This window comes from Numida meleagris, chromosome 2, assembly GCF_002078875.1.
Source record: "Numida meleagris isolate 19003 breed g44 Domestic line chromosome 2, NumMel1.0, whole genome shotgun sequence".
NCBI lineage: Eukaryota > Metazoa > Chordata > Aves > Galliformes > Numididae > Numida > Numida meleagris.
In genome coordinates, this window is record NC_034410.1 from 53896980 (window position 1) to 53920834 (window position 23855).

Below are 23855 nucleotides of genomic sequence, written 5' to 3' on the forward strand. Positions count from 1 at the left end.
CTCTTATTTGGATTTTCTAGTGCTTAGTAAGCCTCAAATTCCTCCATGCTGCACTGGGAGTCCTACCACTTTCTGTAGTGGGAGTTCTACCAAACAAGCCTCTGATGGGCTTCCTAAAGACTTGCTGTTAAATACAAAAGTTGATGTTGCTGTCTGGTGACTTCTGGAGCACAACTGCCTGTGGTTACTGTCATGAGCCCTGCCCTGGTCATCTTACTCAAGTACTTAGAGACAGTGTCTTGTCGGAGAGACTGGCCTGTCTCACTGTCCCCTCAGTCCTGGCTCTCCTTGCTCTGTGGAACTACCCTGCTGTGGCTGCATTCTGACCTTTAGTTCAGGCAGCTTGACTGTGACAAGCCTGTCTGTTTCAGGATCTGTGACAGGTGGAAGTATGCAGAGCAAGCTCTAAGACAAAGAAAGTGTAGCACCTGATGGCAGGAATTTCTTTTTCCACTGTTGATACCCTTTGTTGTAAAGCTTATGAGGAAGGAAAGAGGTATACTAGAAATTAGGCACCTGGGATGGTGTGTTCCTCCCCTCTTCCTTCTTCCCTCAGCTTCTTCCTTTTGCCTAGCCTTGCGCAGAAAGACGAGTAACTGTATTGATAACAATCACAAATCTGTCTCAAACTTGGTGTGGGAAAGTACTGATAGCAGACACATGGTTCAACCACTGAGGACCAATTGAACATGTGCCTAAAAAAGTTACTTATGAATATGAGTTGATCATCTTATCCGATAAACAGCGAGCAGCCCAAGAGCCCCTTTGAGCTCTCCTGCATGGCAGTGAACTGCACAACAGGATCTCCCCTTAAGTCCCTTGAGGTTACTCCTGCACAGAGATCCCTTATACCTTGACAACAAGAAGCCTTCCTAATACAGATCCTAATACAGCAAATTACTGTCCCTGCTTCCATTGCCTATACATTTTCTTCTTGCTCTCCAGTTTGACCAGCAGGTCCTAGTTCAGCCATGCGGGTCTCTTGTCTTCCTTTCCTACTTTTCAACACCTGTGGATAGAGAGCTCTTGTGCCCTAAGGAAAGCTTCCTTAAAGAGAGTGGTGGTGAATGGAGTTAAATCCAGCTGGCAACCTGTCATGAATGGTGTTCCCCAGGGGCTGGCACTGGGGCCTGTCCTGCTTGATGTCTTTATTGATGACCTGGATGAGGGCATTGAGTGCACCCTCAGTAAGTTTGCAGATTACACCAAGCTGGGAGGATGCGTTGATCTGCCTGAGGGTAAAAAGGCCCTACAGAGGGATCTGGACAGGCTGGATCACTGGGCCGAGGCCAATGGGATAAGGTTCAACAAGACCAAGTGCCGGGTCCTGCACTATGGCCACAACAAGCCCCGGCAACACTACAGCCTTGGGGCAGAGTGGCTGGAAGTCTGTGTAGAAGAAACGCACCTGGTGGTATTGGTCGATGCTCGGCTTGTATCAGAAATACGTTGCCAGCAGGACCATGGAAGTAATTGTCCCTCTGTACTCAGCATTGGTAAGGCCACACCTTGAGTACTGTGTTCAGTTTTGGGCCCCTCACTACAAGAAAGATATTGAAGCACCAGAGCATGTCCAGAGAAGGGCAACAAAGCTAGTGAAGATTCTGGAGCACAAGTCTTGTGATGAGCGGCTGAGGGAACTGATATTGTTTAGTCTGGAGAAGAGGAGACTTAGGGAAGACCTTATCGCTACCTACAGCTACCTGAAGGGAGGTTATGGTGAGGTGGGGGTCAGCATCTTCTCCCATGTAACCAGAGATAGGACTAGAGGGAATGGCCTCAAATTGCACCAGGGGAGATTCAGGTTGTACATTAGGAAAATCTTCTCTGAAAGAGTGGTTAGGCATTGGAATGGGCTGCCCAGGGAGGTGGTGAAGTCACCATCCCTGGAGGTATTCAAGAAATATTCAGAAGCTGTAGTGAGGGACATGATTTATTGGGAAATACTGGTGGTAGGTGGATAATTGGACTGGATGATCTTGGAGGTCTTTTCCAATCATGGTGATTCTATGATGCTGTGATTCTATTCTATGATTCTGTGATGATCTGGCAGCTCTGCTCCGCTCCCTTGTCCTTGAGGACAGATTCCCAGGGGATTTTGTTGACTTAGTCTCTGAAGAGCTGGAAGTTGGCTTTCTTGAAATTTAACATTCTGATTTTGTCTGTCCAGTATCCCATAAGAGTGTGAACTCCACCATTGCATGGCCACTACAGCCCAGGCAGCCTCCAGTCCACATGCAATCAATCAGTTCACTAGTGTTAGTGAGCAGCAGGTCCAGCATTGCAACCTCCCTGGTGGGGCTGTATATTACCTGGCTCAGGAATTTGTCCTTGATACATTCCAGGCATCTCCTGGACTGCCTACAGCTCAGTGTGCTACTTTTCCAGCAAATGTCAGGGTGGTTGATGTCCCCCAGCAGCACATGAGCCTGCAATCATAACTCCTCCTGTAGCTAGAGGAAGAAGGCTTCATCCACAGGCTCCAGTTGATTATATCACCTGCAGTAGACACCAACCACAAGGCTCCCTTTGTTGTCTTGGTCTCTAACTCTCACCAATAGGCTTCCGACTTGCTCATGGCTATTCTTCAGGGACAGCTCTTCATACTGTATTCCCTCCTTGCTATAGAGGCCAACGCCTCCTCCCCTCCTTCCTCACGTGTCCCTTTTGAACAGTAGTGGGAATCATCCCACCACATTTCAGTGACAGCACTTCTAATTAAGGATGGTTGACCACCCTTGCAGATTGTGCTTGAGAGAGGCCCAAAGCACAGCTAATGGAAGTAGGCAACAGATGCAGCAATTTATGTGACAATTTATGAAGGAGTGGGTGTAGTGCTCAACTGTATTTAAAGCACTGTAACAGTCTCAGATATAGTAGTAATATACCATGTGGCTGCTTCTCCAGCAAGTATTGAAACATATATATAACTGCCAGAGTGGAGGCTTTAACGCAGGCAAAGCTGAAGAGGGCAAGTGCAGCCCTCCAAGTCTCATGCTGCAAGGAGTGACTAATGCTAGGAGAGATGGCCTTCTGTCTTGCAGGAAGTGTGCTATTGTGAAGGAGCTGTGCTGCTAAGTGGAGGAGTTATGGGAGGAAACAAGCAGGTTCTCCAGCATCAGAGAAGATGAAAGGGAAACAGATAATTTTCTCTGAGTCATAGTAGTTTGAATAGCCTTAGACCCCAGCTGCAGGAGAGAAGGAGGCAGTGTTCACACCCACTGCTAAGGTAAGTGTAACCTCTGTAGTAGAAGGATGGAAACTGGTGGTTGCTGGTGCCAAGAGGAAGGGTTCTGTGCCACCTAAGGGCTTGCACTTACAAAATAGGTTCATTGCCCTCAAATTTGAAGAGGAGCCAAATGGATCTGGTCCACCTAACCATAAACCAGGCAAGATACCTGAAAGAAATGGAAAATCAACATAATAGGTGACTCCTTGCTGCAGCAGCCGGAGGACACATCTGTCAAACCTGACCTATTGACTAGAGATATCTGCGATCTGCTGGGAGCCCAGATCTGGGATAATGTGGCATGAGAGTCAAAGCTGGTCCAACACTCTGACTACTATCCTCTGCTGTTACTCTGGGTGCAAATCATGCTTGTAGAGGAGGAGGGACCTTATCAGTGTCAAAATTTGACAGTGTCAAAAGTGACTGCAGAGCACTGTGGGCAGTAGTCAAGGGCGCTGAGGCCTAGGTAGTGACCTCCAACCTGACAGTGAGAGGAAAGGTTATGAGGAGGAGGGCAGTGGTAGCACAAGTCAATAACTGGTCATAGAACTGGTGGCAGGGTTTTGGGTTCTGTGACAATGGGACTCTGTTTGCAGATCAGCATCTGAATGGGAGAGCTAGAATCCACCTCACTAAGCAGGGCAAAGACATTATCACCAATAGGATGGCTGACCACATAAGGAAGGCTTTAAACTAGTAATGACAGAGGAAGGAGGGAGTAACCAGAAGACCTGTGAGGGTATGATAGACAGACTTGACAAGCAAAGGGAATGTAGGTGATGTGAGAGGGAAGGATAACATGATCAACTAAAAAGGGCTAAATCCCCACCACTTGTAAGCAAAGGAAGTGGCTACAAGGCATGGGGTGTCTCCCATGACTGGAGAGTTGCAATGAAGCAATGCGGGCTCTTTAGGAAGGTCAGGCTGGGAAGACAAGGAAGGGGAGTTGCCCTCCATATGAGAGAGCAGCTGGATTGCATGGAGCTATGCCTGGCAGTGGGTGAGGAGGACAATGAGAGTTTAATGGTCAGGATTAAAGGGAAGATAGGGTTAGTTGATATTATGATGGACATTAGCAACAAGCCATCTGACCTGAAAGAACAAGTGGATGAGGTCCTATACAGACAGATAGGAGTAGGCTTGCGTTTGCAAGACTTGGGCATCATGGAGGACTTCAGCTTCCCTGATATCTTTGGAAAAGATAACACAGCAGGACATCAGCAATAAGGAAGTTCATGGAGTGCATTCATAGCAACTTTCTCCACCAAGTGACAGAGGAGCAAAAAATAAGAGGTGCTCTGCTGGACCAGCTCTGTGCTGGTCTTGTTGAGAATGTGGAGGTTAAAGGCAGCCTTGGCTGCTGTCACCATTAAATGATGGAGTTCAGGAACCTGAGGGCAAGGAGGAGGGTGAAAAGCAAGTTTACAGCTCTGGAATTCAGGAGAGCAGATTATGGCTTCAGTGAGGATCTGCTTGAAAGAGTCCCATGGGATTAGGTCCTGGATGGAAGCAGTGTCCAAGAAAGGTGGTTAATATTCAACAATTACCTCCTCCAAGCTCGAGAGCAGTTCATCTCAATGAGCAGGAAGTCAGGCAAAAATGCTAGGAGGCCTGCATGGATGAACAAGGAGCTCCTGGCCAAAATCAAACATAAAAAGAAAGCATATAAAAAGTGGAAGCAAGGACTGGTAACGTGCGAGGAATAGAGAGACCAGATAGGATTGCATCTGGCCAGGGATGTCAAAGACATTAAGACAGGCTTCCATAAGTACATCAGTGACAGAAGAAAGACTAGGAAAAATGTGGGCCAGTTGCTCAGTGTGACAGGGAACCTGGTTACATAGCAAAGGGAAAAGGCTCCTCTGTGGAAGGAGTATCATCTAAGGGGTTAACAGGAGTTTCCTGTTGTCAGCTGACCTTTGGAGAAAAGTAAATTTTGAGGGACCTCTTGCTTTTTTCAATGAAATTGCATTTTTTGACTGCGTATCAGAAGTTGCTCAAAATGAAGAATACCAGACCCATGAACATTAAAACAGTATTTCCAGGTCACTGGGGCTTCTACTACAATCAGTTCAATATGTACAATATCACTATGGATCTAAAGACTTTCTTACATTGTCATCTGGGTCATGATGCTAGAGGGCTGTATATAGCTATAAACTATGTCATTTTTTTGTATTTGACCCTGTTAGCATGTCCAATTCAGACTTCAATCCAGTGCAAACACGAACCTCATCAGACATTGATTTGAATGTCCTAATCAGCTGACTTTGTTTCAGCTGGGTCAGAGTTGTTTTTCTTCATAGTGCCTGGTATGATGCTATGTTTTGGTTTTAGGAGAAAAACATTGTTGATTACACACCAGTGTTTCTAGCTGTGTTCTAGCTGAGCAGTGCTGTACAGAGCCAAGGAATGGGGCTGGGAGGGACAAGGAGCTGGGAGGAGACAGAACCAGGACAGCTGACCCAAACTGGCCAAAGAGGTGTTTCATACCATATCACATCATGTGAAAAAGCTATAAAACTGAGGGGAGTTGGCCAGGGGAGGGGCCACTGCTTGGGATATGGCTGGGCATCAATTGGTGGATGGTCAATTGTTTTAGGCATCACTTGCTTTGTATATATATATATACAATGTTTTAATTATCATTACTGTTAATTCTCTCTTTCTTTTCTGTCTTAGTAAAAAGTTTTTATCTCAGTCTACAAATTCTACTTTCTTTCAATTCTCTCTCCCATCCCACTGAAAGGAAGAAGAGTGAGCAAAAGGCTGAGGCTGTGCGGTGTTTAGCTGTATCAAGTTTAATAAACTTTTAAGTATTTTATTTACTTCATAAAATCAAGCCATTGCCAGCTGTCTTATCACTACACTTCCCTGATACACATTCCCTCTCCAGTTTTCTTCTAGGCCCTCTTTAGGTACTGGCAGGCTGCAATGATGTCTTTCCAGACTTCCCCAGACTGAGCAAGCCCAGCTTCCTCAGCCTGTGTTCATAGGAGAGGTGCTCCAGCCCTCTGATCATTTTCATGGCCTCCACTAGACCTGCTCCAGCAGAACCGTGTCCTTCTTGTGCTGGTGTCCCCAGATCTGAATGCAGCACTGCAGATGGGTCCTCATGAGGGTGGAGCAGTGTGGGACAATTACCTTCCTCACACTGCTGATCACATTTATTTTGACACAGACAAGGATACAGTTGGCTTTCCGGGCTGCAAGTACACACTACTGGCTCTTGTTCATTTTTTCTTCCACGAACATGCCCAAGTCCTCCTCAGGGCTGCTGTCAATCCACCCATCACCCAGCCTGTATTAATGTTTGGGATTGCCCTGACCCAGGTGCAGGACCTTGCTGTATTTGAAAGACCTAGGCCTTTTAAAAAGAAATAGAGAATGACCTTTTTTTTTTTTGGTTTTGTAGGCACTTCTGCTACATGCCTCTCTCTCTTTCCAACATCTTTTTCTTAGCAAAAATCCTAATGGATCCTGACAGCAGTCAGATAGCTACACAGGAAAGGGTGCAGAAAAGTACGTTTTTCCTATGCAACACCAGTGTGTCAGGTCATACTCACTTGGGAATCCCTGCTAGTCAGGTGGTGTGACAGCACTGGCACACAAAAGAGCAGCTGATGTTGACTACCTGGATTTATGTAAGGCCTTTGATATGGTCCCACATCCTTATCTCTAAATTGGAGAGCTACAGATTTGAATTGTGGACTATTCAGTGGATAAAGAATTGGGTGGATGGTTGTAGGCAGACGGTTGTGGCCAATGGTTTCATGTCCAGGTGGAAGCTGATGATGTGTGATGTCCCCCAGGGTCTGTTTTGGGTCCAGTACTCTAACATCATGTCAATGGTTTAAGGGCATTCGGCCCGGTTCCGTGACGAAGGGGACAGGGGACCCACAGACCCATGCCCCGAGAAAAGGGAAAAGGGGAAAAGGGTAAGGAGATGGCCCTGAGAGCAAAGAACAGCAGCAACAATCTGAGGAGAAACAAACTAATTTACTAAATAAAATATTGGAATGCAAAACAACACACTATAATACAATATAATTACAATTTAAGCTGATAAATCCAATACAGAGAGAGAGAATGTCCCAAAATCAAGGTAGGCCTTACTCTACTACTGACGATAAGACTGCTGGAGAGCGAGGTGCTGCCAAGACGAGACGGCGGAAAAAGGGATGAGGTCTCATGATCTGCAAGTTTTTATACTGCGAGCTTTTATCTTTTCCCTCCGGCTGGAAAATGGTAACAGAGGAGCAAAGTACCGTGGGGAATGTAGTAGTCCTTCTCTTCTGAGAACCAGGTACATACACTACACGATGTTATGATGTGAAATACCAATAACCAAAAATCACAAAACCATGACACATCTTTAGCAACAACCTAGACAGTGGGATCAAGTGCATCTTGAAGTTTACAGATGACACCAAGCTGAATGGTGCAGTTGACATGACAGAAGGAAGGGATGCCATCCCAAGGGACCTGAACAAACCTGAAAAGTGAGCCTATGTGAACTTCATGAGATTCAACATGTGCAAGTGCAAGTGCGAGATGTTGCACTTGGGTTGGGGCAATCCCAGATATGTGTATAGACTGGGAGAACTCCTTGAGAGCATCCTTGTGGGGAAAGACTTGGCTGTCCTGATGGATGAAAAACATGAGCCAGCAGTGTGTGCCTGCAGCCTGGAAGGCCAGCTGTATCCTGGGCTGCATCAAAAGTGGGGTGGCCAGCAGAGCGACAGAAGTGATTGTCCCATGTGAGGTCCCATGTGGAGTACTGCATCCAGGTCTGAGGTCCTCAGCTCAAGAAGGATGCAAGCTGTTTGGAACAGGTCCAGAAAAGACCAAGAAGATGATCAGAGGGCTGGAGCACCTCTCCTACAAAGTCAGGCTGAGGGAGCTGTGTTGCTCAGCCTGGAGAAGAGAAAGCTCTGAGGAGACCTCATTGCAACCTTCCGTTACTTGAAGGGAGCTTACAAACAGGAGGGAGACAAGAGGGAATGGTTTTAAACTAAAAGAGGGGAGATTTAGGTTAGATGTTAGGAAGAAATTATTTACTCAGAGGGTGGTAAGATACTGGAATATGCTACCCTGAGAAGCTATGGATGCCCCATCCCTGGAGGTGTTCAAGGCCAGGTTGGATGGGGCCCTGGGCAGCCTGATCTCATGCATGGCAACTCCACCCACGGCAGGGGTTTTGTAACTAGGTGGTCTTTAAGGCCCCTTTCAACCCAAGCCATTCTGTAATTCTGTGATGAGTCTATGATTCTATTATTCTACTCTACGGTTCACTACTTTCAGTTTTTGACCTTAGTAGGGAATTTTCAAGTAGGATTCCAGTGAAATGAGATAAACAGAGGTAGAACAGAACAGGCCAATTAAAATAGCACTGCCTTGTGCTGTTGTGTTCCTTCCTGATCTCCAGGTTCTAGCATTTTTGATGTCCGACTATGTACCATCTCTTGTGTTACTGTTAGCTGCAACGAAGTTTTGTTTAATAGTGCCCAAATAACATTTTCTTCCCTTTCCTTCCCCTCCCTCAGGCCATTGCTTTCACTTACCTGTCATGTATCCTGTTAGAAAAACTGAAAAGTTCTCCCAGTAACTGCTGCTGCAGAAAATGGTGAGAGATGTTTCTCTAGGTGAATGAAGCATTGTGGGATACTTGACTTAGCTATGCCTCCTTTACAGACTAGATTTAGATACAGCAAACGTACTGTGAAATTTTATGAGTATGGTTTGGAAAACATGTGGAAGGACTGGGGAAAAAGTGAGAAAGGAGCTGCCACTTCCTCATTAGATCGTTTAATTTTTGTGGAGGCACACATCTGTCAAGTAACACTTTAAATCAAGCTGCTAGAATTTTCTCAGTGTTTCTAATCTCTTTTTCTCTGTTGTACAAGTAAACAGTGCATATTTAGAGAACTATGGAGTCATGTTGCACAAATTTTTTAGGATTATCTTCTTTAAACTATAAGGCAAGACCTTTACAGCCTTACTTATCATGTATTTCCTCAGCTGTGATGTAGTCATACACTTTCTTAAATACAGTCAGTATACTGTACAACAGCTAACTGTCCTAATTACAGAAGTGCTAGAATAAAGAATGTAGAGATTACGCAGAAGTTGAAGGCATAATGTGCAGGTGGCTAATGTCCACCTTACGGTCCTTCACACTTTTCCAAGTTATAAAACAGCTAAAGTAGAGAATCCTGAGTACGTTAATGGAAACAAATGCTTTGATGTGTGTGTTTACCTTACAAAGAAGTATATTGGTATTTTGTCTTCAAAATTGTCTTCCATTCCAAAGAATTGAACACAGCATAATTTCCCAAGATCACTAGTGTGTTCTAGATAATTATAGTCTGACTCTGGTGGCTGGTCAAATGAAAGTGAGAACTGCAGTACAATAAGCATAATTGCCTTCTTAATTTGTCTCTTCAAATTAATTGCTTTTAGTATTGTCTTTCCATTGTTACATTTTATTTTTTACAGAAAGGGTCAGTTCTGTGAGCCTCCGATAACACTACTAATGTGCTGCATCTTGGCCAGTTCAGTAGGTTGAAAGCAGAGCAGTAACTATGTAAGATGTGCTGAAATAGCATGCTTGGGTGTTTTGGAGGATTGCGACTGCAAGTAACACAGAATCACAGAATCATGGAATCATTAAGGTTGGAAAAGACCTCCAAAATAATCTAGTCCAATCATCAACCTACCACCAATATTGCCCACTAAACCATGTTCCTTAGAACCTCATGAGGTTCTCCTGGGCCCACTGCTCAAGCCTGTCTAGGCCTCTCTGGAAGACAGGCCCATTTCCCATGGGCTGCTTCCTCCTTCCAGTCTGTCCCATCACATGACTTGCCTGGTCATTTTAAGATTTTCACCTCTTCTAAATCTGGTTGCTTTTGCCTCATTTTCCTTATTACCAAGTTCAAATAGCTATCCCATCCCTGGAGCCTCCGATAAGATGTTAATCAATCTGTCTTCTTGACTGAAATTTGCTTTCTATGACATCAGCAGTGGAAAGAAGAGGTCAATAGCCCTCACTTGCTTAATAGGGGAGTGAAGGTATTAGGGCTGAGAGTGAGCATGGGTTTGGTTGTTGATTACACCAAAACTCATCTATGGACTGCAAACCTTTAAGATAGAGATCCAAACTAAAGAAGCAACAGATCAATCCTGTTCTCTTTGTTCATTCAAAAGTCTAATACACAGGTTGCTTGTTTTACTTTATTAGGCGGAGTTAAGTCATTCCCTCATTTTATAAAGCAGAAACTAAAATACACAATTTGTGGATCCCCTTAACAAGTACCAAATTAAGTACCAATATAAAAACTAATTCATTAGCAGGTACCAAAAGATGTAAAACTGTTGGAGTGGGTCCAGAGAAGGCCACCAAGATGATCAGAGGGCTGGAGCATGTCTCCTATGAAAACAGGCCAGTGGAGCTGGGCTAGTTCAGCCCGGAGAAGAAAAGGCTCTAGCCTTTGACCGCTTAAAATAAGCTTATAATCAGGAGGGAAAGTGACTTCTTACATAGTCAGGTAGTGACAGGACAGAGGGGAACAGTTTTAAACTAAAAGGGGTGTATGGGAACTGTTGAGTCACAGCCTGAACCACTCATTGAGTACCTGGGGAAAAGACCCAGTCAGCCCTGGAAGCACAGGTGAAGGCAATTCACCTGTGCAACCGGAAGGGGTGAAGCCAGGCTCCACCTCTCTTAGACCTCATTTAAGGGCTGACTGCCGCTCTGGGAGGATCTCTTTCTGGAGATTCCTCCTGGTGGAGCTTTCCTCTGCAAACCTAGATCTTCAGAGATGGATGAGCAATCTTCTTCCTTTATAGCACCCTTCTACTATGCTGGTCCTTCTGTTGTTACACCCCTTTTATAACACCTTTTCCATCGTGTTGATCTTTCCAATTGCTACAAGGGGGGAATTAGATTAGATGTTAGGAAGAAATTATTTACTCACAGGCATTGAAACGTGCTGCCTAGAGAAGTTGTGAATGCCCTGTTCCTGGAGGCAATCAAGGCTAAGTTGGATGGATCCCTGGGCAGCCTGTTATAGTGGGTGGGCAACTGCCCATGACAAGGGATCTTTAAGGTTCCTTCTAACTCAAGCCATTCTGTTATTCTACGATTCCATGAATTAAGAGGCCCTTATCCTTCATTCAAAACATTAAGTGCTTTGTTTCCAAGTTGCAACAAATTCACAGTTAGGTTTGAACAACTGTGATACTGCACCTGAAGGGTTTCTGATATGATAAATACCATCACTCACTGGAAAACAAACTGTAGTATCTCCTTCAAAGCATGTCTCTCCTACGGAATTTAGGGAGAAGTCCAAGAAACCAAGAACAAGGCATGGTAAAATTAGTGGGATTATTCACTCACTTCAAGTAAGGATAGTACTACAGCTTCAATGTATGTCTTGAAGTGATGCATACATTTCTAAGACCTCAACCTTCATTCAATACAAGCTCTAAATATCTTATAGGAATATCTTGCAGGCGTTCACAGCCCATGATCTTACAGGACATCAGTCATCAGAATATGCTTCAAGGGAATTACTAATACCCTACAAATAGATTTTAATTTTCTTTTCTGAGCTGGACTTCTTTCTTCAACCTAGAAGTCTTTAGAATTTTTAAAACATTCTGGAGCTTATATTCACTGACTTTCAAATCTTTTTGAAAAATTAAAGTAACGTACTGTAGTGCAGCCTTCTCTGCACTGTCTTTCTTTACTCCCCCATTAACTAATAGAATTAAACATTTCTTATTTCAGGTAGAATTCTTTTTTACTACCTTGTTAGTTCTAACTTATTTTGAAGCTTCAACCGTTCTGTCTTCACACACTTGTGCTACTATTTTGTAATTGCTTTTAGCCAGAGAATTTTATTTTCACTTTTTATGTTTTCTTATCCATTTCCAAATCTTAGAATTTACTGGGGCAATCCTCCTTGCTGCTTTTTTTCCACCTTTGAGATTTCAATCCATTTTTTTTGGCCATGGACAATGCTTTGCCCAATTTTTCACAACAGATGAGTTCTCCATTATTTTCTGGTTAAAATTCTCTTTCCACAACTGTGAACTTCTGAATATTAACATAAATAAATTTATTTTCTTCCAAGGTTTTACTTTATTAGCCATAACCTCAGCGGGGTTCAACTTTTTGGGGAACAAGCCTGGCCATTAGATTAGGGCCTCTAGAGAGCACCCTGCTCTGGACTTCATATGCTAAAGGCTGTTCTTTGAACACTACCATCATTTCTTTTTCTTCTTCCTTCCTGACCCTAGAATAACAGTTAGCATCACTTAGTGATTATCCAGACTATTTTTAAAAAAATATTTCAGCACAGAAACAATAATTTTATTGGAAATAACAAAACTGCAAGAAGATTTAGCTCACACTGCTGCACTACGTATGTTTGGTTATTAGAAAACTGCTCTCTAGCTGAAATTCCTACAACTACAGCTGCTTTAAGACTGCTTAACAGTTTGTTACAAACAGTATTTTCATTTTTCTAACATACTAGTACACCATGTGTGGCAGACCTGCAAGTTTGACACAGGAAGTTGTAAACAGGAGGTACAAAACTAATCTTTCAGTAGCTGTGACAGTCTTTTTTGTGCCGTTGGCATTCTCAGTTTTAGAGGGACCAACTTTTTCCACCTCATTTCAGTTTAATGGTAGGCTGACTTTGAGTTTTGCCATCATTTGTCTCTAATTCATCTACCTCCTGTAATTCATCCTCCAGCTCATAGTCTGAGATTGATTCAGTGTCATCATCGAAATAATCAGCTTCATATCTGTCCAGTAAGTATTTCTGTGGTGTAATGTCATCATCAGGGCTATTATTTGGTTTTTTCTTTTTCATTTTCTTTTGAATCTTAGACAGCTGCTGCTCCTGGTTTTGTGTCCAAGGAACATTTTCTGTAACTCTTGACAGTTTCAGTCTTTTGTAGTCCATTATCTGCTTATTCAGCAGTTCATGATCAATACCAAAAAGATTAGACCGGATAGGTGAATCTGAAGACTGAGTTGCTGAAGAGAATGATTCACTGTGAAAAGGGAAAAAAAAAGTTATCATTTTTCCTCCCCTGCGTATTATTTAAGGAGCAATACTAATTGGGACAACACAAATAATCAATACATAAACTGGAATTTTCAATTTTACTTTAATGATGCACACTGATCAGCATTGTGCTCCTTATGTTAAGAAAGAAGAGGCATCACTGGACCATGTGTCTGGGGACTGGCTATATATAACCCCGCTAGCATTTCAACAGGCTTTAAGTGGGGGAAGTAAATAAAGCAACTATATTCCAGACGAAACTGCCAGTTTCTTTAAAAAAAGCAACAGAACGAGCACTGAACCAGGGAGGAAGTTAGACAACTCCTAGGTTTTCCAAGAAGTGAAAAGTAGCAGCCTGTGCTCAGAAATATTAATTAAACTGGACTGAAGTATTTCCACAAGACAAAAATAGAGCAAGCTGTTAGGTTCCCTATGGGAAAGTCTATCACAGTAGTGATTTTTTCCCCCCAAGAAATTTTTGATTTGCAACTGATGCACAGTCTTGTGAGACAAAGAGGCATACAAAGTCATTCCCACTGGCAGACTACGAGTGGAGGCTCTTGGTTTTGAGAATGTCCAGCCCACATAGTCTAACAGATTGTTCAGCGTTATACCTCAAGAGCTATAAAATAATGCTAAAGTAAGTAGCATTTAGTTAATTCAGAGAGATTTATCAGTAAACTGTACTCATGTACAAGCATAACAATCCAAACTTCTCCCACTATAAAAGTGGCAAAATGGAGGGGAAGTGATATATTTATATTGGTAAATGTAAAGCTTTTATACTCATGGTAAGACCATCAGCAAGAAACAAATATTAACGCAATGAAACCCCCTTTTTTTTTTTTTTTTAAATATTTTTTGCAATCATATTGAGTCTTGAATTCCAAGTTCCAAAAATATTTCTCTCACAAAAGGTACTAATACCAGAATAAGTACTGGGTCCACAAGTCTTATTAATATGTTGCTCTGATTATAGACATCAAACAGCTGATTTTAAAGACCATGTTCTGTTATCACCTTATGGGTTAGTTGCCTCTAAAAGCATGCACACTACAGTGTTACAAATTACAATTCAGTCATTTTCCACAGCTTAACAGAGGTCCACTTAAATATAAAAAATAGGCTTTCCATTTCTATATTTGCAAACCTGCAGGAAAATACCTGCGCACAGGAATCGAAGACAAAATAGCGTATAAAAACGTCTGCACTTAAATATGAAAGTAAATCAGAACACATGTAATAAGAAATATTTTCCCTCCGTTATAATAGATGGCTGTAACATTTGCAAAGAAAACTTAAACCACAAAATAAAATGCTAACCTCTACATTTAACTTCTTGGATAATTAAGTATTTTGTTGTCCTAGGTTATTCTGTAGGTTTTTTTATGTTAATAAAAGGGCTCCTACTTGGTAAGGTCTTCCATGAAGTCTCTTCTTTCTACTTTTTATACCTTGCTGCTCTGAGACAACAATACACAAATCTAACTAAAATATACTTTGTGTTACATATAATCATCTCCAACTTAAGCTGGCCAACAGAGATGAAAACAGACATACGTATTATTTTGATTCAAAAAGCCCACCTGGAATCATTTTGAGATATTTCTTCTTCTTGAGGTCCAAAATCAGCAACAGCCAATAATTCCTCAATCTGTAAATAAATAAAAACAATAGGTATTGAAGGCCTTGTAAATAATATATTTAGTTCATACCTTAACAACAAACAGACAAATATCAAACAGCATATATTTTTCTACATTCCAAAACCACCTTTTCAATCCAGTGAAATATATGTTAGAGTAGAATTATTCTCTGTTTGTGAGAGGAGTTTCAGTCACATCTGATCTTGTGAATATTTTAGATTACAGAAATGCCAGGAACTTCTTGCCCAGAGAGTTTGTTCCAAATATTGTAACTGAGCCATGGATTGCTTTTCCCACAGATTTTTCTGCCTTATATATTCTGAACAGTTGGTTAGGGATTGTGTGACAGACATAATTTTTTTTATTTGGCCTTACTTCATCTTTCAAAATTCTTTTTCATAATATTCTTACACTAGGATTTTTTTTTTTTGCTTTCTGCAAGACTTTGTCTGTTATATGCGATTTCCTAGCTCCCTTTTAACATCTAACTAGTAAATGCTAAAAATCTAGTATATCTAGCACTTATAACATTTTCCCAATTAGGTACAGTTAATCTCATTTAATATTTTTATTCCTACTTTTATTTATCATAGAAACACAGAAACATAGAATGGCTTGGATTGGAAGGAACCTTAAAGATCATCTAGTTCCAAACCCCCTGACACAGGAAGAGTTGTCACCCACAACATCAGGTTGCCCAGGGCCAACCAGCTTTGAACCATCCAACCCAGCCTTGAACAGCTCCAGGATAGGGCATCCACAGCTTCTCTGGGCAACCAGTTCTCACTACCCTCTGAGTAAAGAATTTCTTCCTAATATCTGATCTAAATTTCTCATCTTTTAGTTTAAAACTGTTCCTTCCTGTGCTGTCACTATCAGACTGTGTAAAAAGTTGGCATCCCTCCTGTTCATAAGCTCCCCTGAAAATCTGAGGGCCACAATGCCATCTATCTGGAGCTTTCTCTTCTCCAGGCTGAATAACCCCAGCTTCCTCAGCCTGTTTTCAAAGGAGAGGTGCCCCAGCTCTCTGACCATCTTCGTGGCCTCTCTGGATCTGCTCCAATAGCTCCACATCTTCTTTTTGATGAAGGCCCCAGACCTGGAGGCAATACTGCAGGTGGGGCCTCACAAGAGAAGAGTAGAGGGAGATGAACACCTCCCCATCCCTGCTGGCCTCTTCCTTTGATGCAGCCTAGGATACAGTTGGCCTTCCAGGTTTCAAGTGCACACTGCTGGCTCATATCAAGCTTTTCATCTAGCAGACCCCAAAGTCCTTCTCTGCAGGGCTGTTCTCAAGAAGATCTTCTGACAGTGTGTACACATATCCAGGATTGCAACACTGTGCCCTTGCCCTTGTTGAACCTCATGGTTCACATGGGCCCACTTTTCAAGCCTGTCCTGGACACTTTGGATGGCATCTCTTCCTCCATTCCTATCAACTACACCACTCAACTTAGTGTTGTCTACATCCCTTATAACTCATGGTTTTATCTTTTTAATGGGAGGTGATTAGGATGGTACTTCTGTCTTGCAAAACTTAAAAGTCAGCTACATTATTTCAAGTTCTTTTATTTGAATCTGTGGATTACTTAAATCTGATTATTTTGAAAGTATGAAAATATGATCCAGCTAAGTGCTTCCTGGTGCCATGCACTGACAAACTATGTAGGGAGGGTTTTTACATGTCTTGAGTGGTTAAACTGTCTTGGTGTCTGTGCACTAAACTTTAAGATAAGAGGATCCTAGGGTTTTTAACCTTCAAAAAAAGCGGTTGTTTAAAGAAGTTTGAGGAACAGTGATTAACAGAGCAGGTTTCATCACAACCAAGGTAGGACCTGCCGGAGTAGATATCTGTAGCTCCAGCTAGACATGTTAATACCACAGCAATTGAAATGACAAAAGTCTTCCAGAATCACAAGTAGACTATATAGGAATTCTTGTGTTGGTTAGAAGCATAAGAACAAATATAAAGAACTTTCAGAAGTGCTTAGTTCATTTTTATTCTTGCACTAATTTAGGTGAAAAACATCTGCACTGTGGATCTGTACATTGGCATGAAAGCATCAGAACTTTTCACTTGAGAAAGTACTACTCATCTACTAAATTTCTGGAAAGTATTATGATGTTATTTCTTCTAGTTCTGCTTGTATGTACCACATGAGCCCATACACGACTAACAAATAACATACGATGGTCACAATAGTAGCACATCTAAGAATAAGACAATTTAAGGTACAGAAATATGAACATGCCCTCTTCAGCTAATGTTCTCTAAATTCACATAAACAGCTTGGAGATGCAATTTTGCATGAAGATTCACTCATTAGTGCCACCTTTCTGTTTTAGAAATTTCACTTTGTAGTCTTAATGATAGCAAATTCCCAGATAACATCATTATTCTAAAAATATTTCCACATCATGATAGAAAACATGGAATATTAAAGGTAACTTAAAAAGTTGGGGGGGGAAGTATGCAAAGTGCAAAGATGTGAATTATTAAGTTTTTCTCTGGAATTGCATAATTGTGAAAACGTTAGGCTTTAGAATAAATAAATAAAACCACTGATTAGATTCACTAGCATTTTAAAAACACATAATATTTGAAGTGTGGAACGCAGTTCCTCAGAACTCATTTCATACATAATTATGTATGCTAGACAACTGGCTACTGTATATTCCTTAAGAGTATAATGTCATTTTTTAGCGTTTATTTATTAGCTTAATTATTTCTCATAAGTGTCTCTGAGTATTTCACTTCAGAAATTTTAACAGTAGCCTCAAAAAAAAGTTAACAGGGCAAGAGATCCAGTGGTTCTCTTACACTGTATATAAGCATTAATCTTACTAAAGATTATTTTCTAAAATGCTCTGGAAGATGAAGAGGTAAGGGTACAGACATGGCTGATTTTTAATGGAGCAATTAATGTTTATCTGTTGAACAATCAGCTCTCTCAGTATTCATATACATTTGCATATCATAGTATTTGTACATTGAGTCAAGGATTACAGTTACCTCTTTTACAGCTGCAGCTTCTTTGTCTTTTACAAATACTACTGGGGGTACATTTCCCAGAATTTGCTGACTCATCAGAAGATACCTGGCAAAAATACAATATCAAGCAGTGTGAATGAAAGTACAGCACCTTGAGGAAAGATAAAATGTATTATTTGTTTGCAAAACTTAACAGTCTGACAAACATCCATTCTAGTTAGTGCTAAGGCATGAACTTACATCAGTGCACAATCCCAACTCTGAATGTATAACACACAAAAACTATTAGCTGCAGATCTCACTGGGTAGAAACAATATTAGGTTTGTCTCCTATATGCACAGGTTAGCCTGGGTCTTTCCCCTTCTGATTTGATACACAGCATGGCAAGACAACTAGGCCTATATATTATCTGCAGGACAGACTGACTGGGCTCCCCTCATTGTCTTCCCAGCCAGAAACATTCCTTCTCAAAGTGTGGAAGGAGAGCACCGTGTTGGAGTAGGAATTACAAACCTAGGGAAATGGGAAAAGATAACAGACCTAAAAGTATGTTTCAATGACACCTTCCCCATGGGGTGAAATTCTGACTCCCCAACATACAAGTAGGACTGCAGAGGGTAAGCCAAGTAAAGAGGGAGAGAGAAGTCTCCATGGTATCCTGAAAACTCACTGGACCCTCTGCCAAAAATGAGTAATCATATCACAATATATGGTAGCATCCTGACATGTATTTTTTTATTATCAGCATTGTGAAGAATTTCCGTAAGATCAGTCACCTCTTCAAGATGTCCAAAGTGTCTCTAGGGATCAGATTTGCCCAATGAACCTCTAATGAGATACTTGTAATTCCCAATCCTCTTGTGCAGCATCATATTCTGGCCTACTGTCGTGCACAGTATGTCCAGGCCACCATCAGTGGGTACAACAAAGTGATGCTTTAACTAAACTCCTCTTTTCTTCTGCTCAGCTCAGTCCAAACCTTTGAAAGCACAGAACCTATGTAAGCTAGCTGCGCTTCAGAGGGAGAATTCACAGCTGGTCTGACACAGCTACTCATCCCCATAAGGCTCATCACAGGAGATGCTCTGTCTCCAAATATCTAAAACACTAAAACACCCAAACAAGGCAGGTTTAGACTGTTAGAAATATTTAAGGAATGTTACTAACACATGTCTAAGAATTTATGAAGCAGTCTAACTGTTCATCAAATAGCAGTACCGTATACGTGGAGCACTCTTCTGCAGTACACCTTCAACATAATTATCCTTTTCTGTAGTAGAAGCAGGATTCCAGTACACACGACATGCTGAGAAGTTTGATGCCAGGGACACCTGCAAAAAGACAAATGTCTCTTTGAAGTTTCGTATCATATATGCACATACACACTTTACATACAACCAAGTCTCCGTTCACAAATAAACATTCAGCAATCCAAACTAAATATCTAAATTTTTAAGAGAACTTTCTCTTCCATCCTTGCTCTTAAAAACCAAAAGTACACGGTGTCTCTAGAGAGCAATGGTTTAACATCAATTAAGATTTATGTTCAGTACCCAAGGCAGCATTTTTATTTCTGCAAGTTACTGTCTAGTCTCCCCTTCAAGTGAAATTACACAAAGGAGAACTTTGCCAGCACCTGTGTGTTACTGACAGTGCTACATTTAGTCAGTATGAGTGTACTATCATTACAACTAGCCCAGAACAACAACTTATGCCATGCTGTATTGGAATATAGTTATTGAAAATGTATGCTTCTGCTAAAGAAGGACTTGTGATACAGCCTGGTTTGTTGCCATCACGAGTTTGGTATTGATACTGACAGAAAAAAGAATGCCCTCCCTATCATGTGACAGAAACCTCTAGTAGGAAACTCTAGTGTTTGAACCACTAGCTCACTAACAATCTTCATAGCTGTTATGCATGCAATTTAAAAGGCTTAGTATGCAGAGGCCAAAGTCCTACAATTCTGTGATTCTGTGAGACAGGCTACAATCCTCCTGAAGAATAAACTTTGAAAAACTAATTCAAAAGCAAAGATTTATATAACTACCACTCATCACATCTAGCCACATCCAGTTACCAAATGTTCTCACTATAACAATATGCTCAGCAAACTTCTAATAACCTATCCGGCTCAACCAAATAAAGAAGTTGAGGAAGAAGGAAGCATGAACACCCCATTGGATGACACAGTTCAGGGGTCACCTAGCCTAGAATCTAATTCTTGAAACGTACAGACAAGTAGCAGGAAAAGCCAACTCAGTTCATTGCCAAGAATGAAAACCGCATCACAGGCAAGTCTGCTGTCAGTACGTTAACAGTGCTGCTCTTTCCTAGGACAGAATGGGCTGTCCAGTTCCCAAATTGAGTCTAACATAAGCACATGAACAAACCAATCTAACACAAGCCGTTCCTCAATCATTACACGAGTGATGTTATGGAGCAAGTAAAAACTTTGATATTTCAAGCCTGAAGTATGTAAATTTCACTTTTGATACTGGAAAAAACAAGTTCTGATGGAGAGCAGAAAAATCTTCAGAAGGGTTTATTTTGGTAACAGAAGTAAGAATACCAGATCAGAATTAGCTTAAGAGTAAATCAAGTCTCAGCCGTATCTTAGTGCAGCACAAACAATAAGCACTGTGCTGTTTGAATAAAATCTGCACTATATCTGGAAAAGGGCTGTTTCTTTCCCTCCCTTTTAAGTAAAATATGTTGTTTTGTCTGCAGCAATGTCTCCTGAAAGCACTGTGGCTTGCCTACAACAGCCAGTACTACTGTGTGCCATCAGTTAGGCAAGCAATCCCCAAAGCCCTACAGAGCGAAATACTATATGTAGGACATTACACATACTGACACAAAAAAATTACTTCACTCATCTAACTTTAATCCCTTGTCTGAAGACATTCATTTCAAACCTATGACTTATGACAGAACAAGCTACAATTAGGTACAAATTTCAGTTCTGAAACCTTGTTTGCCAATGCCATTTTCTTAATGCCTGTCTTTTTTTTTTTTTTTTTTTTTTACCTAAGCTCAAGCATCTAATTCTTCCACCTGCATAATGAAGCTGGTAAGGGATACAGTGAGGTATTAGCTCTTGCACAGCTACACAAAGAAAAAGACTCTGGGAAAGACAAATTTATCGTGGCAAAATCAGGCTCCTCCTTCTAAAAGAGCAATACAAATAGTATATGTCCAACTAACAGGAAAAAGAAAAATCACACCAGCAACATCATTATTTAGCTGGCCTACGTGGCATTAGCATTATACTGGCAAAGGTCTACTAAACCAGGTGCAACAGTGGCAAAGTTCTCCTGGCATGTGAGGTAAACCAAGGCTCATCTTGCTCTGCCACGCCACATCAGCAGCAATGCTGCACAACTCATGCACACATTACACGATCCAAAGATCTCCTTTGACAGACCTTTTGCCAGCCTCAAATTGTAGTTAAAACAGCTCAAGAAGAGCTGTAGCTTTTTTACTTGCCTTGCAGATTTCCAGCTTGAGGTCGTAAATCTCTTTATTAATTTCACAGCTACTCATCATCTCCGTCACAGCTTTATGAATAAGACCATTCAAGACTTTGCAGCGTATGGTATCTTCTTTTCTAGTTTTTGTCTGGTCAGCTTTCTTTACAGTGGCCAACTTGGTTGGCCCATATATCTTTAAAAAAGAAAAAAAACAGTACAAACTGATGTTAGGAAATTATATACAGTTTTGTGTGCTCTACTAAGTATAGTTTTAAAACGTCATAGTTGCAGCTGCCAAGCTTTTTCTTATGTACCAGGTGTTTCAGTAAAGAGTATTTCTGCTCATAGTTTTGCTCTTCATCTACTACAAAAAAAATCCTCTTATTTTATTATTTTGTAGCAAGTTACAAAACTAATCAGTTTTCTAAAATATAGCTAGCAATAAGTGAAAGACACTGCTTGCTTGAAAAGCAAACAAACATAAAAACTTCTTTTCTGTACAGGTCTCACATACTTATATTTTGAAATGTAGTTTATCCACACAGAGAACTACGAGCACTGCTATAAGTAGAAGTAAAAGAAATTCCAGCATATAAAGCAAATAAAAGCAATGAAGTCAGAGGAATATCATGCTGTGACTGGTAACACAATCTCTAGACTGCTGATCCAAATTCGTCTCCTTTTGATAAGAATTCAAAGCAGTTCCAATCACTGATTCTTGTAGCATGAACGCTATTTTCAGTATAGGAAAACTGGGCAGAAGATCTCTTGGATTATAAAATCTAGTTCCTTCCAATCACAGGCAACCACGTTATGGATACTTTTTCAAAAGGATCCGTACAACATCTATTCTGCATACTCCCACTCTTCTTACAGTAGCAGAACAGAAAGCCGTACTTGATCTAAAAGTAACTTTTTCCTGTTGGCCACCGTTTCATGATTGTTTCTGCTGCCATAAAACAGTGCCACTTACACAGGAAATTGTTACCTTCCTGCTGAAGTCTCCCTTGCACCATTTTCCCCTTTGTGCTGGGCACTGATAATATGAATTCTAGCCTTGCTGAAAACCTTGCTGGGATACAATCTGGATTAAAAGTAGAGTAGAGTACAGAGAAGACTTAACCTGGACCAGTTCTTTGATACAGGCTCAAGAGTGTGCAGGAAAGCACTGGTGCTGGTGCAGATAAAAGAATGGCACAGAGGAGGAATTGGTCAAAAGATGAAGGAAACAGCTTCTCTTTTACAGCACTACTAGCATATCACGACTTAACTGGAGTGCTTGTGTTCACTCACTAAATTCTGCTTTTTCTCCACTGGAAAACACTTTTTCCAAAGTTATGCATAATAGTGGAAGTATAAGCCTGTTCCTTCTGGCACAGATGAACACAGCACTATGAGTATTTACTTACCATTTTAGATCCCAGTGTAGGGCTGTCATACCAAAACTTCTTCCTGTTGGAAAAAGGCATACAGCATTACCTTTCAGAAGCTCAAAAATAAGAAGTTCCCCATGAAATTAGAATACTACCTGCCCAGAGACACATCAACAGAACACCTACCAGCGCTGCTGGTTCCATTCCCACCAGCTCCCAGCATCCCACACGGTATTTACACATTGGAGTGACACGCAGTCAGCAATAGTCATCCACGGAAGTTTACCAGAGAGGTGGGGCAGGGAGGAATGGAGGAAGAGGATAAAGAAAAACACGAACCTTCCCGCACGGCTCAAAATCACTAAGCACATGGAAGCACCTTTACCACCGTCCTGCAGGAGCAGCCCGCCTAAGCCGGGAGCAACACACGGAATAAGCCCGCCCAACTCAGGACTGCCTCACCACGCCAGCCGCCACAGCACGTACTTCTTTTTGTGGAGCATCTTCTTTAGCAGGTTCCTGGAGCCGGCCAGGGCAGCGGAGCTGCGCAGCGCACGGCAGCACGGCAGACTCGCATCGGCCACCGCACGGACCCCCCACATGCTCGCGGATAGCCTCGGCCCAGCGCGGCCCGGGGAGCCACCGGCGGCGGCGGCGGCTCGGGTTGCGGCCCTAGCGCCCCCTCGCGGCGCGGCGGCCCCGGCCGGCAGTGCCCCTGGCGGGGGCTGTAGTAAGGGCGGGGCGCCGCTGAGCTGGAGGCGGGTCCTTCCGGCGGCAGGGGCCTCCCGTCAGGCGGAAGGCATCTGGCGCTGTGCGTTTTGCAATGGGTGAGGGAGCTGTTGGCACTCTGGACGCGGCCTCACCGGGAACGGATATACCGATTTATCCTGTGCGTCTTGTACGCTTCCTTTACTTAGTAGTCTGCAGATGGTCTGGAAGGGACAGAGCTGCTTCTTTCCACCTCCTTCTTTCGGCGTTTATGTTACCAAACTCCTCTTTGTTCTACCCCGGGGCATCCCGTAATGCTATGGAAGCCACCACTGCACACGGTGAGGA

At 42.0% G+C, this 23855-nt stretch overlaps 1 protein-coding gene across 1 annotated transcript; it reads right to left on the bottom strand.

Moving 5' to 3' along the window:
* On the bottom strand, positions 10452-23815 carry RBFA (ribosome binding factor A (putative)). The gene is made up of 7 exons (XM_021386117.1): positions 22986-23815; positions 22836-22878; positions 21443-21619; positions 19172-19284; positions 17974-18058; positions 14901-14968; positions 10452-13300 (listed from the first exon to the last, which is right to left on the bottom strand). Exons 1-7 carry the CDS (start codon positions 23168-23170, stop codon positions 12913-12915), a joined length of 1059 nt encoding a protein of 352 aa, XP_021241792.1. The 5' UTR covers positions 23171-23815; the 3' UTR covers positions 10452-12912.